Raw genomic sequence first — 16,772 nt, 5'->3', positions numbered from 1 at the left:
GCATGCCTCCGACGCAAATCCTATCCTCCCCGCTCCTCCTTCCCCAAAGCCACTGCACACTACCACACTTCCACCACCCATCGCCGCAATGTGTCTCTCGATCCAGCTGGCTCTGCCACCCACGGTCTCCAGGGCCGTCATCGTCCATAGCTCTGTCTGCCGTCAAGGTGGATCCGATCTCCTCGGATGACGAGGAGCAAAAGCCACCCCTGCTCGCCGTCGTGGCCGCGATGAATGACGGATCGCGCGACACATGGAGATCACGTTGTGGCGGTCGTTGATCGACCACCGTCCGGTGCCGCTGTCTCCTTTGCGCAATCACGATATCCAAATTGGAGGATGCGTGAAGGAGGAGCCGCCCTCCCGACCGCGCAGCCGCAACATCCAGATCAAACGCTGTGTGATGTGGAAGCCATCCTTCCCACCTCGTCACCAGCCAGACAACCCGTGGCCTCCGGTCGCCATCAAGAAGGAGGAGCCGTCCAACCCATGTTTGCGCGTGGAGTACTACTTCCAAGGCGTCGGAGCCGGCGGCACATCCTCCTCAACGGCCAACAAATGCCTACCCGAGGCAGCACTAGGCATAGCGGCGTTCGCCATGATCCAGGTGGAGCCGGCCTGGGTCCTCGCATACTTCGCGCTCGCGGATGTTTGGGCCCTCGACCTGGCTAAGACAATCGTCGAGTTGGACGCCTGCCGCCAGCGACGACTCAACACCTAGCTCCTGCAAGTGGGGTTGGCGGAGTCTGAGCGCGCCACCGCCTCCAAGTGGCGGAGGCGCCCGAGTGTCTCAAGCAGGAGCGCGTTGCCTGGCGGCCCTTCCGCCATTGGTGCGACGACAACGACAACTCGGACATCGGGCGTACACGGTGAATGAGGTGCCAGTGGCCTCGGAGGCCATGCCTACAAGGTCGTCATCTGGTACGTGGCCTAGTTTTTAGTTTTGTTTAGTTGAACTGTATCCGGTGCTCTGGCGCATCAGGTGCTACGGTGATAGACTCCTGGGAACCGTTAGATCGGTGATACGGGCTCCTTGGATCTGAGATCCAACGGCTCCCACGAGCTCTGAAATATTTCGCAAAAAGCCCTCTAGGAGTCTAAAAATTACGCATAGGTCTAGCAAACCCAGCAGTTCCCAATTGTCGTCCGATTTGAGATCCAACGGCCAGGAGCCCATATCACGGGAGCACCTGGGCCTCCGGAGCAGTTGATACTCACTAGCAACAGGGTGTCTCGCCGCCGAGGTATCCATCCTTCAACAATTAATATCAACCAAGGAAAATGGCAGCTGAACAGCTACCGAGGTGAAAAGGCGAGGAACGACGCATCCACCGCTACTTTCTCGTGGGTCCAGCAATTACCCATTGGACTTGGACCTAAGAGCAACTCCAACACGCTGACCCAAACGAACGCGCGTTTTGTTTGTTTTTTGTTTATTTGGATCGGCTCGTCCGCCTCCTTCTGCGTTTGGGTTGGTTGTGCGCCAACCGTCTGACCCAATTCTTGTCCGCGTAAAAAACAATATGAATTTAAAAAAGGACCGCAACCATAGATCATGCTATCAGCCATGCCATCGCCCAGAGTTCATGCCGGCCCCATGCCAGCGGCCGACATACATGCGAGCCTTCAAAAAAACTTGCCAGCAGCCGACACACATGCCGGTACATAAAAAGGGGCAGGAGTTCAACCACGCCACCTCGGGCGTGGTCATGCCAGCACACTTGTCGGCATACAAAAAAAAGATGGCGCTCTCCATCATAGATCACTCGTCATCGAACTTGAGCATGTCAGCCTGCATCTTTTCGAACGAAGGCCTCTTTCTCGGGAGCCGCGGCGCTTGCCTTTGGCGGAGGCGAGGCCGGCGACGGCGTCGAGGGTTGGCATGTCGTTCATGGCGAGCTGCCAGGAGCGCGAGCGAGCGGGAGTTTTTTTTGGGAAAGAGAGGGAAATGGGGGTGGCCGTGCCGCCGATTGGCGGGCCAGGGGAAAGGCTAGGCAGGCGTTATGCATGTCCGTTTCGTGTCCGTGCTGACACAAACGCGGCCCAAATTTGAGCCTGAAATGAGTCATGCGGCGGACAAAAAGCGGAGACATGTCTCTGTAGGTCGTCGCATTGGGCCGATTTTTGTGTCCGTTTCGATCCGAACAGACACCCGCGGACACTTTAGGTCGGCGCTTTGGAGTTGTTCTAACAGGAAAACACGTGCAGCACATAGGGCAACGATTGCTTGCCCATGGCGACGTCGTCGGTTCTTATCCGTCGCTACCATTGTTGTGTTCCACACCATACGAAAATTCTTCGCGCACGGATATGCGCAAGGATCTGTCGTTTACACGGTGACAGCGAATATCATGGCTTTTACTTTTAGTTCGAACGTCAACCATACTTTCTTTTGCCATGGCCAACTATCTCAACCCACAGAGACTATCCCATCCCCCCTCTTATAATACAAATGACAAACATTTGACGCGTGTTTCAGAAAACGGAAACAACTTTCAGTACCTTTCACAAGAAATTAACGAGCAAATAAGGAGAGGAAAAGAAGAAGAATGCAGCTCCACGGTTGTTGTCGCTATCTTAAAAAGAGCTTGACCGAGGAAACTCAATCGGACTCTTATATTTTATGACACACTTATTAATGGCAGACAAGGAACGCTGAACACTCTCCCGTCCAATGATAAAGTTACGTCAACTCCACCGCAAGACCCCATCCGGATGTCCGCTTTTGTCCGTTTGGGTGCGATTTAGCGGATATCCGAAGGGCGAACAGACGTATGGGGCATCTGCACCCAACGCGCAGAAGGCCTCTGGGACCCCAAACTGTCCGCCCCGCCTCGCCCCGAGCTCTCCATGCGCCCCGCGCACACCCCGGAGCCCCGCCGCAAGCTCGCCATGCCGCCTCGCCCCGAGCTCGCCATGCCGCCCCGCGCGAACCCCCGCCTCGCCACGAGCTCCCCGCCGCCCTGCCGTGCGTGCCCCGCCCTGAGCTCGCGTTGCCCCGCGCACGCGCCCCAGCCTCGCCCCAGGCCGCGCCGAGCCGCGCCCGCCCTTTCCTCTGCCTCGCCGCCGCGGCCCCGGGAGCACGCGCCGCCCCGTGCGGCGGGGGCGGGCGGCGGAGCGCGCGCGGCGCAGCGGCGGGGGCGCGCCCGAGCATCGGCGGAGCCGCGCGCGGAGGGCGGAGCAGAGCGGGCAGCACGACGGGCGCGCGGGAGCACAGCGAGCAGCGCAGCGGGCGCGCGGGGAGCAGCGTGGCGGGCCTGGCGAGCAGCGCGGTGGCAAGCGGCGGGGCTGGCGAGCAGTGGGGCGGCGGGGCCACATGCCCCGGCGGCCGCGCGCCACGCCCAGCCCGCGCCCCGGTGGCCGGCGCCGCACGCCCCGGCGGCCGCGCGCCACGCCCAGCCTGTGCCCCGGCGGCCGCGGGTCCCGTCCAGCCTCTCGGTCTCACTGATTTGTGGGCCAGAGGGAAGGCATGGGCGGACAGGAGCGGACGAGATGGGCGAGGAGAGTGTCCGTTTTCTGTCCGTTCGGAAGCATTCTTGGACCAAGTTTGCTCCAGGTTTGGGGTTGGGCCACGTTTGGGTATTACCGTTGGGTCGTATTTTACCCCAAACGGATAAATTCGGACCAGATGGGTCACGGATGGGTCACGCGATGGAGTTGGCCTTAAAGAATAAATACCGGCGGAACACATTTTTGCATACCATCTTGTCCTCTAATCAGACTTTACATTTCGTCAGACAGAAAATTGTCATCCAAACTCATATGTTTGGGTTGTCCGATGCAACTCATTTTTAACTCATATGTATGTGTGGAGGGGGGAGGGGGGAGATACGCAATTTTGGCCACCTGAATGCATCAGTCACGTTAGAATGACAGGCGAAACCTATGGGAAAACCCATTGGTTCGCCAGGGAGGCCACCTATTTGGTGCCCACATTCATCGCACTCCCATGGAGCCAAGCCTCAACTATTAAAGCCGGACGGTGAGTGCCAAACCCTACCCGCCCTCATTTCCTCCTTTTCCACTCCGTCCACGCCGGCATTGGATCCTCGTCTGCTCCGATCTTGCCGTCCGGCGTGGTCCACGAGAAGGTCACATACTAAAAGATGCTCGCGTCAGTGCGATGGGCTAAGCTCGCGGCGGAGGCCATTCTAATTTTCTGAAGGACCATTGTTGTTGTGAGCTTTGTGTTTGTTGCACCAATGTTGCATGTTGCACCAATCCACTTCATCGATATTGCATCATAAACAAATTATAAGCCATTCAACAATGTCTTGGCAACTTTGATAACAAAGAGAAACAGACGATGCTAACATCACCACCATCTTCAATCATCCCAGCGCCAAGCGAAAGGGCATCAAAGGAAGCTAACTATCGACACTGTGATACACTGGCCGAGCCGAGCGCATACCCTAGCACTTTCATCGCCTTGCCCTTCATCTCTTCAGCGAAGGAGCTGCTGAGGACTCCTCCGATCACAGTGGCTCCACCGTGGCAAACTACAAAGTAGAACTGTGTGCAAAGCAAGAGAGGAGTTAACTAAGATCAAACAGCGAAACACAGAAGGTAAGGATCAAGCACGAAAGCGACATAGCAGTCGGAGGAGGAGGAGGTGGCGAGCATGGATGAGGTGGGGATTGATCATGTCGCCGGGTTTGAGGCGGTGGACACCGTGGCCTGCGGGGGCGACAAAATTCGCCTCCTCTCGACGAAGGAGGCAGAGGAGCAGTTCCTCCTCGCCTAAGCCGAGGAGGCAGAGCACCTCGCAACGGAGGCGCAGTTCGAGGCCGAACGCAAGGGCGCTGCCTCCTTCGTCGAGCTCGTCCGTGACAACACCCTCTTCGCGGAGAACCGCACTATTCTTGAGTCCTCGAGTTCGAGGAGGTGTGGCGGCGAACCGTGGCCGCTTCCGCCTCCGCAACGTTGAGCGGGAGGAGTTCTTCGCGGATGACGCTGACAACAATGAGATGCCCTCGATTCCCCCCACCGCCAACGACCACGAGGCCGGCGACTCCGACAAGGGGGTCATCAATCTCTACTCCGACGAGTAGTAGTAGTGTAGTACGTAATTTGCAATCTTCTTTTCGAATGTAGCTCGTTTTCTAACCATCAACTCCCCCCGTCCCCCGCGGGCGACCCGGGTGCGCAACCCTAGCCGCCGGCCCCTCGATTCCCCCTCTCCCTTCCCTCCCCGCCGCCGCCGCCGGGCAAAGCCCGCGCGGTGCCGGTGGCGGCGGGATCTGCTCGCGCTCGCCTGGAGTAGGGGCCGCGGGGGGCTTCTTCCTCGATCTGGCGGCGGTGCTCGGAGGCTGGCGCGTCGTGGCCAGTGGGGGCGCGCAGGCTGGAGATGGAGCAGGGCAGCGCGGCGTGCTGGTCGGTCGCGACGCGCGCGCGGGCTGGGGTGGCGCGCCCCGACGCACCTCCTTCGCGCGGGGGAGTTGCGTCTGGAGGGCGGCGCAGAGGCTGGGGTGTTCGGTCTTGGCGCGAGCGGCGTGGCGGAGCGCGTGCTAGGCGCGGGCGTGGTCTGGCGCGGCGTTCTTCTCGCTGGCGGCGCGGGGGCTCGCGGTTCGGTTGGAGGCACAGCGGGGACAAGGCGAGGGCTTTTGTCGGATCCTGGCGAGGAACACTTCTGGTTGGCTCTCTCGGCAGTGCGGGTGGTGTTGGACCACGGCTACGCGGCTTCCGTGGATCTGCTACGATGACGGCGGTGCGAGGCTTCAGGAACGGTGCTGCCCGGTACCTCGTCGGAGTGGGGATGCGCAACATTACGGATGAAAATCCTGTCCGGTTTTGGCCGGCCGGCGTCGATGGCACCCGCGGGTGTCGTTCCCCTCTCTGGAGGCGACGTCGAGTGTGTCGCCATCTCCTTCGTGCTTGGTGTTGGCAGTTGTCTTCGGGCGAAAACCTTGGTCCTCTGGAGCGGCATGATGGTGGCGTTGGCGACGTCGTTTCTCTGTTGGGAGCATCGTGCGAGGAGACTGAGTTTCCTGTTCGTGCTCCTCCGGTGTTTGTCGTGGCCCTGACCGCTCACCTCCGGCGCTATGTAGGGTCGTCGCGGATGAATCCAAAGGAAGCTGGAGTTGCTGTTCTTTGGAGGTGTTCGGCGTCGATCAAGACGCGGCGAGGTGTTTCGGATTTGGGCAGGTTTTTCCGTGTTGTAGTTGTGTTGTTGTGCCCCGTTCCAAATTTTTTGTCTTAGATTTGTGTAGATACGGATGTTGCACCAAAATTTTGAGAAGGAGGGAGTATTAGTTTGTATGAACTATGTATGAAATCAACATTTCATGGCTTTATACGGATTAGATGTTTTGCACATGAGGCATGTGGTTGCCGGGGCGGGCTCCTGCACGGAAGCGTCCGCGGACATATAGATATAGGGAATCAAATTAGCAATCCTTGAAGATACTCCAAGTATAGGATTCCTTTTCAGATGAAGGAATACTGTTCTTCAAGTAGCATTTCCATATTCAAGTTTCGAAGAGAGATAAAATCAAATTTCATTGAGGTTGGGCCTCTAGCACTTAAGGTCGCAAGCTTTGAAACAATCCTGATCCTGATCCTAATCAAAGCCACACCTCCACGACAACCACTAGTGGATCATTATTTGATCCTAGGGGAATGGTCGCCGCTGGGGAATTTCCGACCATTGAACGGCCAAACCAGCAAAACGCGTAGTACGATACAAAGCTCCAATCGCAGGTCAACAATTATAATTTTGATTCGTCATGCACGCCAGTCCTTACCCCTTGCCAAGTTGCCATGTTTGTGTTGTCACAGACAGCAAAATAATGGAGGTGACGCGGAGTTCGAACATAAACCACAACTGTCTCTCACCATTACCATACCATCAACAAATACCTCGGCTACTTTTTTCGAGTTATTTGACATCAACCGGGGGAGGATTTTCCGTAACTTCCACAAGAAATTAGGGGCAAACACGAAAAGAACGATCAACGGCTCCAAAAAGTTCCTACCTTTTCCAGCGGCTCCAAAAGTCCGGCCTTCAGTGGTAACATGATATATATTTTACTCAATCAACTCACGTCGACTCTTGTATTAGTAAACTGGCACCAAACACAAAGTTTTTCGAAAGATCCACTGAAACACATAGCAGTTGCCATTGTAAGGCAACAGTTACAATTGACAGAGAAAGATTGCTAAACACTCCAGCCAAAATGAAAGTTTCAGTACTCGAAAAAGAGAAAAATTTCGCTTGTGACCCTGAGATCCTAAGAACACAATTCTTGAGGTATGAGATTTTAGTCAGGTTTCCTGGAGAGAAAATAAATAAATTCCTTTCAAGACTGTAAATCCAACATTTAAGATACCAAGCTTTGAACGACAACTATCATTAAAGCCAGGTCTACGTTGACAACAGAATTAAATGCTTATTTAGCCAAGACTAGCATAACCAGCCATGGTATTGGGTTTGGTTGGCTGCAACTGATTCAAACAACAAAAATCCAAACCCGCCCTAAGAAGTTTCTCCCAGGCTACTGTGCAGATTCCGAAAAAGAAATGCTGGCGTTGACCTGGATACATATGACCCAACTACTCGTGTATAAAAGCACTCCCCATGCTCCTAGATAATTCAAGACAAAATCCAGTTATCCCATATCCTCTTCAACAATCCGAACTATCTTCACCAGTTATCTCAAATCTTCAGCAGTGGCTGTGGCGCCAGTGCTCAAAGATCAAAAGAGAGGTTAATGTAAGTCAGCTATACTACCTCCCCTTAACTTCTTCTATATTCCTATCCTGCTATAGGGGGAAAGAGGTTATGTTACTGTCTAGTAATGCAAACAATGCAATAACTTATCGATCCTTCAAGTGTAAAGAAAAATCCGTCTGAGATGAAACTAAATCGAGAGGAAAAAGAAGATGTTGAGGCAATCAGCCCACCAACAATAATTGGTGACAACATCATCTTTCTTAGATAACTTTCAATATATTGGCATATTGAAGTTAGCTTTCGGCAAACCACAAAGCTTTCCGAACCAAATTACAATTATTATTTTTGAAAATATACAAAGAATAATTCAGAAAATATGATTGCCTATTATGAAAACAAACAAAAAACCCAGCAATATGTTAGCCTATTAAGCAAATAGTTAACGATCCGGTAATCTGCTGGCCAGTTAGTCATAGCTTGTATGGCTTTCACTATTTCATACAGGAGGATTACCTATATGTAGTTATGTACATCATTTTCTTGTATAGTGCTGCTGCAGCACACACATAATTTGCCTGCAAAAAGTGACTGGGAATGATTTTTTTTAATCTGAAAGCTGTTGTAACATTGATTCATACCTTCATTGTTTCAAGACAGAAATAAGAATGGGCAAACTAGTTGCAGCAATAGGCAAGTTGCTCTGCTGTGTACAAGTGGACCAGTCAACAGTAGCCATCAAGGAAAGATTTGGGAAATTTGAGGATGTGCTTGATCCCGGGTGTCACTGTGTGCCATGGATTATCGGAAGCCGTGTCAGTGGTAAGCTTACACTTAGGCTTAGGCAAATGGACGTTCGCTGTGAGACAAAGACAAAGGTACTCTTACAATTCACTTCTCGAATTATCCACTCAAAACACCCCCATGCATCACAAAAACTTGTAGAGATCACATTGATTTATGCGATCTATTTTCTGCTGACACTATGCATCATCTTACAGGACAATGTTTTTGTTACAATTGTTGCATCCATTCAATACCGAGCAATGGAGGACAAAGCAAATGATGCGTACTATAAGCTGAGCAACCCAAAATCTCAAATCCAATCTTATGTCTTTGATGGTAAGGATTATCTTCTTAAAATATAGTAATTTCTGGAAATTCTCATGAATCGAAGAAAATTTTGGATATGTAAATGCTAAAAATCCTCTCACGAGATTCTTAACAAGGGTATATGATCTTGCAGTTATCAGAGCAAGCATTCCCAAACTACAACTGGATGATGTTTTTGAGCAAAAGAACGACATAGCAAAATCTGTGGAGCAGGAGCTTGAGAAGGCTATGTTTGCTTATGGCTATGAGATTGTGCAGACACTAATTGTTGATATAGAGCCAGATGAAAAGGTTAAAAAGGCTATGAATGAAATTAATGCCGGTAAGCGTTTGCCTACTTGAGTAGAGCTTAGTTTGGAGTATGAACTGCTAAAATCTAGCATCAACTCAGGTGTTCCATTTATGTATTGCTAACAAACCTTAGGAGTAGTTCACATTAGGGTGTTGATATAGCTAATCTAAAACCCTAATGTTTATCTATGCAGTTTGATGTATATGTATAACCATTTCTTTGTATTACGCTGTTCAGCTGCAAGAATGCGTGTTGCGGCAAATGAGAAGGCAGAGGCAGAAAAGATCGTTCAAATCAAGAGAGCTGAGGGAGAGGCTGAAGCTAAGTATCTCTCTGGCCTTGGAATTGCAAGGCAGCGGCAGGCAATAGTTGATGGCCTCAGAGACAGTGTGCTTGGCTTTTCTGGCAATGTGCCCGGGACTTCCGCCAAGGATGTGATGGACTTGGTTCTGCTCACCCAATACTTTGACACCATGAAAGAGATTGGTGCTTCATCCAAATCTTCTGCAGTTTTCCTCCCGCATGGCCCAGGTGCTGTTGCAGACATTGCCAGTCAGATTCGCAATGGATTTCTTCAGGCGTCCACACATCATGCCTGAACTGAACCCATGTGTACAAGAATTTGAATTGGTGAGGTCATTCCTACAGGCTCCTGGTTTGACATAAGAAAATGGTCCTTTAAGCGCGTGATAATATTGTGTGAGTTTGTGGCTTGTGAGGTATCTATAAAAGCTTGTAAAACGGTTTGTATTTTATTGTGTACTATCAGCTAGTACGTAGATAAATGGAGCATGGGGACTTAAGATGGATGTATTGAATGATTATCATGTGGCTATACTTAGGCTTCTGAGAAAATAATGTTTTTACATATTCTTTAAATTTAATATAAAGCTCTGGTTTCGTATATTTCAGCGATAATTATACAATAACTCATCTTAGTCTCGCTGAATTTCGTCAACTAGCACTACTCACAATCAAAACATGCAGTTTGAATCAAACTAAGAAACTGAGATCTAAATAAATAATTTAAAACATGTAATCAGAAGCATCGATGTTCGTGGATCATTGACTTAGCTCTGCTAAATGATGTAACATGAGTAGTACATGCACAGCTTAAATAAAACGGCACTATTTTGGGTGGGAAAGTGAACAGTTACCAGTTAAGATATGAACATTAGCTTAATCTCATCAACCAAAAAGAGTTAGCAAGGCTATAATTCAAATTGGCCAATTTGGTAAGACATGATCCATTTCGCATCACATATCATTTCAGACACCGAGTGGAGATAAACTCACGCTGAAGGAATCATTGGATCACATTGTGTGCAGTAATCTTAAGCACATTTTGAACTACATAGGTGCACAGGATAGTCATTGGCGGTATGATAATTAGTGGCACGGGAGATGATCAACTCCTAGACTGGACCGATTAGGGGCAAAGACCCCCAACATTGATGTGTAATAAAATTGCAATATATATTACTCCCTCCGTCTCGTAATATAAGAGCTTTTTTTTACACTAGTGTAAAAAACCCTCTTATATTATGGGACGGAGGGAGTAGTACCTAACAGCCGGGATGGGCTTCAGTAAGGTCGACCCTCCTCGGGATACCCCTCTTCCGGCCAGTACCTCAGCCACGAGAACATGGGCCCCTTGGCCATCGCCAGCTCCAGGATGTCAGCGCCGGCGACCCCCGGGTCCACGTCCCTCCCAACCAACCTCACCGCCTCCCCTAGCGGGTCGTGCTGGTGTCTCCCTCCCTGCGCGCCGGCCGCCGAACCGACCGGCGCCTTGCCCTTCCTGCTCCCCGCGGCACTGCGGCCGCGCGTGCCTCGGTTCCCGCTGGACGAAGGAGGGAGGAGGAGCGTTGGAGGAAGGGAACGAGGAGCGGCCGCGGCGACAGAGGATGAGGCCTCGGAGGCGGGTGGCGGTGGCGGTTTCGACATGGCTTCTCCCGGAAGGAGAGTGAGAGGGTTTTTTTTTTTTTTTTTTTTTTTTTTGAGTTAGAAGAGAGTGAGAGGTTTTTTTTTTTTGAGGATCAGGAGAGTGAGAGGTTGGCCATTGGTTTTAGGGGTTGTTTGGATAGCCAGTTTATGGAGAACCGACTTTGTTTAAACGCAATTTCTGTTATAACAACCTAAAAACTTGTTTGGATTATCCAACTAAAACGGGATAAGTCAAACTGAGTTTTCTAAAAACCCAAAAAGTGAGTTTTTAGGAAAATGACTAATAGTGGTTTTTCTATATACCCGTTTCGTACGTACAAGTAGATGGCAATGGACTGGGCGTCCTCGTTGTGGTGATCAACTAAGTTCCACCGGCGGTACCTCACGGCAAGCCTCGCCGGCACCGTCTTGGTCCCGGCGCCCATGGCTACGGCTGCGAACTATTGCTGACGACGTGTTGTTCCAGTGCGAGCAGCACGACCTGCTTAGCGGCCACAACAACGACTATGACACCATTGACGACGACGTGTTCTCCGCGCGAGCAGCACAACCTCCTCAACAGCCATGGCGACAACTGCTACACCATCGACTGTGGTGTGTTGTGCTTGATGGAAGCAGCGCGACCTCCTCAGCGCGTCCATGGCGACGGCTGCGACACCACCGAAGGAGGCGCGTGTTGTTTTCGACAGGAGCACCGCGGCCTCCTTATCGCCCATGGCGACAGATATGACACCATCGACGACAGCAATGTTGCTCCCGAGTCCCAATGCGAGAAGCGGAACCTCGTCAGCGTCCATGGCCACTGCTGTGACACCACGTGCTGGAGAGCCATTTTACTCTCCTCTTCTGTTCAAGCTGGTTCTCCCGGTCGAGAACATTGGCACGACGCTTGGATAGCTGAAACCATCGGCGCAGCGCTTGCACGGCACCGCGTCGGTGCTTGTCATTGGCACGGTGAATACAAGCAGGACGAATACATACGTAGACTAGTACTTCCTGCCTTTCGGGTAACCAACAAGAGCATGTTGAGAAGCTCAAATATGATGCTCAACGAAATCTTTACATAATACAACTCGTTGCTTCCCGAACGAAGAACTACATAACCACGTTATAATTTGTCTTGATCCAAACAAGGAACTATATATATTTATCTTAATAGAAAAACTAACTAAAATTGGTTTTCCTAAAAATCCTCCTAAAACTCGTTTCCCAAAATCTGGCATCTAATTCTTAGTATCCAAACAACCACTTAGGCGGTTTCTTCTAACGCGCTTTCCTGATGGCCTGGGCCCAGCCCAAATCCTCATGAAATCCGCACTTAAAATATGACCTGGGCCAACAAGAATATCCCTCAAATGGGCCACTTGAAACCTCGGACGAGCCGAGCGGGCCCTCGCCCAACCGGATAGGCCTCGTGACTGGCTTGGAGAAACCCGCCCGCAACTCCTGCTGCTCGCCACGTCAGCTGCCAGCTGCCGGCAGCATCTGTCCTTCCTCGCTTCCGGTGCAGACTTGTCGACTTCTCTCTCTGCTGATCGCTCCCTGCTTATTACTTGTCGTGCCACACCAGTGAACCCCCGCCCCAGTCCGCTTCCGTTCCGTCCCGTTCCGCCTCGCTCCCCACCCTTTCATGGCCGGCGCGACCCTCGCCGCCGCGAGATTCCCCGCGGCCGTTGCGCTCCTCCGCACTCGCCGCTCCCCCGTGGTCGCCGTGCCGCTCGCTCCGTCCGGTCTCCGCCACCACCGCCGCAGCGTCGCCATGGCCGCCGGCGCCGCGCCCTCACCCATTCCCGCCTCCGATCCGCTTCCCAAGGTACGTACGCTCCCGGAAGTGGAACTTAGTTTTACGCCAACGTCAGGGATGGTGGGCATGTCCTGCTCTGCTCCTGTCCTGTTGATAGTACCTTGTCATCGTCGGAGGGGAGGCCCTGATCCAAGCCTGGAGACACCCAAATCGCTCTATAACTGTGTTACTACTGCACAGCGACTGCAGAAATCGTTGTCGTAAGTAGGAAAACAAACTATACCTTAAACAGGGACCTTCAACCAAGTGGACTAAAAGAAATACCCTCGGTCCTCGGAGTTATTTGGAAGCGCCTTTTTCCAGCTGACGATCCATGATAGGCTAGGCCTCCTGAGATGTGAAGCGTGCATCGTGTGTGACTTCAAATTCTGGTGTCCCCGTTTCTCTGCTATCCATGACTTTGGCAGACTTCCAACGGGGCCAAATAAACCTGTGAACTGTAGCGACCGTTGGGCAGATTTCAGCAAATGAATCCAATTGATAGAAGATGGAACTGTACAGCACAAACTTCCTACGAGAGCTGACAGAGCTTATAAATTCTTTGTACAAAAGGTAGAAGTAAATTTTGGCACACCATGGGTTTAATAATCACCAAGGATGGACCCCACATGTAATTTTTTATTGGGTTCATAATTCTGGATCAGCCTTGAAACAGTTGTTCCTTCTTTGATTCTTTAACTTGAAAATGAGGATTAGTTTATGGAAGTTTTGAAGTAAGAAGGGACGTTTCCATGAGGGCCTCTTTGATTCCAACGACTTTCACATGAATTTTGGAGGATTGAAATCCATATGATTTTGTTTCTCTCTGAAGAACCCTTTGCACAACACTGAAAGAAAATCAGTTTTCTGTTGATTCAAACCTCTTCGAAAGAATGTTTTGTTCTTCATATGCGTCAGGGTGATCAAACAATAGAAATATTGATATTTAATTATTTTAAAAATATTTTTCCCATACCATATAATGGCCATGGGGAAAACTTTCAATCACTTCGTTTTTCATACTTTCTAATAGTTTTGGCTATATGTTACTTGATTTATACTTGTTGTTTCATCTTCTGTGGATTGATTACTTCTCAAATTTCCTGGGAAACAAACTAATAGTCTTAACTTTCTTCTACTTCAGGGTTCTGATCTATTTTTCCGGTCAGTTCTCTCAAACATGCAAAAAGTTTATTTGAGCAGGAATCCAACTGCCGAAAAGATTCTGGACTTTGTCCATTCTTACGACGGGGACCACATTTGTTTTGATCACTTTGCTTTCAGAACATTTGGGGTGAGTACTAGCTTAAAATTTAGTTGGCTTTCTACATGCTCCGTGTTACATAATGCACAATTGTGTGATGTTGATTATTGTTATGACCATTTCCCGTCTGTTATAACTGCAGGTTGACGGTTATGGTATAGACTCACTTGCTGAATTTTTTACTGATTTTGGTTACGAGTCTCGTGAAGAACTAAGGTTCCCAGCGAAAAAACTAAGAGCGCTATGGTTTTCCCCTCCCAACAATGATGGATACACCAGAGCTGGTATATATGGACCTTTGCCAAGGATATTCATTTCTGAACTTCTTGTAGATGAGCTGAGTGCTCCGAGCCAGGTGATACTCGGCGATTACTTAATTCCTTCAGTTTGTTTGTCTAAGATATTAGTAGTATTATGGACAACTGTTCGTTCATAATATGCTTGTAGGGCTAAAGGAATTTCAGACATAGCTCATAACACTTTTGTATGGCTGAAGAAGACTACTGAAACATATCACCATAGAAAAAAAATGCTTTCTGAAAACCGTTTCTTCTTAGGTTATTTCTGTAGTTCTGTCAGAGTAAATACTCAGAGATGAGTAGGTTATAATGTTCTATGCACTGGCACTAGTGTTAAGATATTTAGTTTGAAAAATCTGACGTTAACATCGGCTGTCAGGGAATTTGACTACTGAGCTCTGATATGGCTGCCACTAGAGCTGCTTTATTCCCATCTTTTACTCATATATACAACTGTATTTTATTTTATCTGTTACTTTTTCTCTGCAGGAAATTATACGGAAATACATCAAAACATCAGCTAATGGAAATAAATATGCTGTTCTTGCAAGTACATTTGGAGAGCTGACATGGGAGAAGCCCACTTATTCTGATTTCCAGGTTTTATCTAGGTACTCATGTAAATACTCTTGACTGCTTCAATAGGCCAGGAGCTAAATCTTATGTTGGTCACCACGAAACTGTTTGTGTATTATGGCTGATTCTGTGCAGTTTCCATAAGAAATGGAGTTGCCTTTTTTTTCCATTTGCTTAGTAGTTTCCTGATTCTGTCTTTCATACATTTATTTCTTTATTCCATTAGCCATGTTGACTCTCCATACTTTCCATTCGGGCACCAGGGAAAGTGAATATGCTGGATGGACTCTTGTTAATGGCTATGCACTGAACCATGCCACAGTCTCCACTCATCGCCTAGAGTCAGATATCAGAAGTATTAGTAAATTCAACAAATTTGTGGAGGACAACGGGTTCAAGTTAAATACAGAAGGAGGAATTTTGAAAGGTCTGTTGCTGATTTCTGAACCAACCAGATTTTATTCAGTAGTTAGTGGGTAGAGGCCCATGGCTACGTATTTGTTGAATTTTGACGAATTGCTTCCTCTTTCATACCTTAGCTACTTGTATTGAAAATCTGAATCACATTTTATTCCAGGGCATTACATCTAACCACAGTTTTTAGTAGCATTGGCCTTGGGAAGAGTGTACTTTGGGTTTCCTGTTAGGTCTTCCTTCTGTGTTTATATATATGGATGAACTGTTAGCTAGATCTCAAAGAATAGCTTTTCATGGACATAAGATCACTTGTTTGTTTGCATTTATTTGACATACTTTCTATCCATCTTTTATGTTCGACCTCTTAGAATAGCTATTAGCTGAAGGATACATGTCCACCTAATTATTGTACCACGGTTTGAATAGAAACTGATTTACATGTTCTTTCCCTATATAATTCAACAGTGAGTCCTGACGGTCTCCTCCAGCAAAGCTCAACTGTAGCTGATTCATCATTATTTACTTTTGCGGATGGAATCACTGAATCTATTCCACGTTCCTATATTGAATTTGCTGAACGGCTGCCACTTCCACAGTTCAGAGATTTGCAATATGAAGAGGTTTGCACAATTTGTCACGAATGTATCGATTATTCCGTACTCGTCTGTTTTCTTTCGTGCATAATCCATACTTGGAAAATGTACTTCCAAGTGTCAAGATGAGCATGACTGCGACTTTGCTTCTGTGATGTTTATGTTCCCCTGTGCCGACTTAGTAATAATGTCCCATCTCCCTTTTTAATGAGGGTTGTAGGTTACTTAATACTATCATCAGAGTATTTATTAATGGTAGTACTTAGTACACTCTCCTGCATAGGATATATACGCTGTAGTATTACTCGGCCAGTATTTAGTTGCCCCCCTAATCTGCTAGTGAAATTATACTGCTTTCTTACTTTCTGAAGGTCAAGGAACACCACAGGCGCGATGGTTTTGAGGTGGGCAACGCAGACAAGATATTTGAGAGCACTTCAAAGGATCAGCTTACCAGAAGATCTGCATAAGCGGCGTACTCTTGATCGAACATTCTGCAGGCGGGCCAACGAGCCTCTTGGAAGTGTGTTGAATGCGTGTGTTGTGTAATCATTGTATGGCTTGAAGTGGGTTGGAAACAGATGCTTAATAAAGATATACTATTTCCTAACGATGTTACTCTCTCATATATCGAATTCAGTTATCTGTACGTATCATTAACCCTAAACTGATACTATCTGGGAATGCATGAAATAGTCTAATGGAGTGAAACATGGCATGATGGTCAGTTCCTTTTCTAAGTTGTGTCATCCTAGTTCTCACTTATTTACTCTTTGTGAAGACGTTTTTGAGAAAGTTGCGTTCCTGCAACTTTTGTCG

At 48.9% G+C, this 16,772-nt stretch overlaps 2 protein-coding genes across 6 annotated transcripts; both read left to right on the top strand.

Annotated features, from left to right (window-relative positions):
• Positions 1–370: 370 nt before the first annotated feature.
• Positions 371–9,964, top strand: LOC109737619 (hypersensitive-induced reaction 1 protein). Of its 4 annotated transcripts, XM_073510867.1 has the most exons (6): positions 4,174–5,061; positions 5,156–7,711; positions 8,326–8,547; positions 8,671–8,791; positions 8,916–9,104; positions 9,312–9,964. In XM_073510867.1, exons 2-6 carry the CDS (start codon positions 7,577–7,579, stop codon positions 9,671–9,673), a joined length of 1,029 nt encoding a protein of 342 aa, XP_073366968.1. In that variant the 5' UTR covers positions 4,174–5,061; positions 5,156–7,576; the 3' UTR covers positions 9,674–9,964. The 4 variants fall into 4 exon arrangements, with proteins under 4 accessions (XP_020152331.1, XP_073366968.1, XP_020152333.1 ...); XM_020296742.4 differs by lacking the exons at positions 4,174–5,061; positions 5,156–7,711 and adding an exon at positions 371–921 and having other exon boundaries at positions 8,330–8,547; XM_020296744.4 differs by having other exon boundaries at positions 4,174–7,711.
• A 2,573-nt stretch (positions 9,965–12,537) lies between these two features.
• On the top strand, positions 12,538–16,563 carry LOC109737618 (2-oxoadipate dioxygenase/decarboxylase, chloroplastic/amyloplastic). Of its 2 annotated transcripts, XM_020296741.4 has the most exons (7): positions 12,538–12,834; positions 13,949–14,098; positions 14,211–14,423; positions 14,857–14,978; positions 15,207–15,370; positions 15,826–15,980; positions 16,325–16,563. In XM_020296741.4, the coding sequence occupies exons 1-7, from the start codon at positions 12,652–12,654 to the stop codon at positions 16,421–16,423; spliced, it is 1,086 nt and encodes a 361-aa protein (XP_020152330.1). In that variant the 5' UTR covers positions 12,538–12,651; the 3' UTR covers positions 16,424–16,563. The 2 variants fall into 2 exon arrangements, with proteins under 2 accessions (XP_020152330.1, XP_040257597.1); XM_040401663.2 differs by lacking the exon at positions 15,826–15,980.
• The last annotated feature ends 209 nt before the right edge of the window (positions 16,564–16,772 follow it).

The sequence above is a fragment of the Aegilops tauschii genome, chromosome 1 (assembly GCF_002575655.3).
Source record: "Aegilops tauschii subsp. strangulata cultivar AL8/78 chromosome 1, Aet v6.0, whole genome shotgun sequence".
Taxonomy (NCBI): domain Eukaryota; kingdom Viridiplantae; phylum Streptophyta; class Magnoliopsida; order Poales; family Poaceae; genus Aegilops; species Aegilops tauschii.
Note: the sequence above shows the minus strand (reverse complement) of the source record. Positions and strands in the feature narration are given on the sequence as shown.

What these genes read in the sequence shown, in the direction of transcription:
- LOC109737619 (XM_020296742.4), top strand. Translation starts at nt 648, where the DNA reads ATGTTTGGGCCCTCGACCTGGCTAAGACAATCGTCGAGTTGGACGCCT. An exon ending in GCCTACAAGGTCGTCATCTG is followed by an intron (nt 922 to 8,329) that starts GTACGTGGCCTA and finishes GTTTCAAGACAG; the next exon opens with AAATAAGAATGGGCAAACTA. An exon ending in CCAATCTTATGTCTTTGATG is followed by an intron (nt 8,792 to 8,915) that starts GTAAGGATTATC and finishes ATGATCTTGCAG; the next exon opens with TTATCAGAGCAAGCATTCCC.
- LOC109737618 (XM_020296741.4), top strand. Translation starts at nt 12,652, where the DNA reads ATGGCCGGCGCGACCCTCGCCGCCGCGAGATTCCCCGCGGCCGTTGCG. An exon ending in CCTCCGATCCGCTTCCCAAG is followed by an intron (nt 12,835 to 13,948) that starts GTACGTACGCTC and finishes CTTCTACTTCAG; the next exon opens with GGTTCTGATCTATTTTTCCG. An exon ending in TTGCTTTCAGAACATTTGGG is followed by an intron (nt 14,099 to 14,210) that starts GTGAGTACTAGC and finishes TTATAACTGCAG; the next exon opens with GTTGACGGTTATGGTATAGA.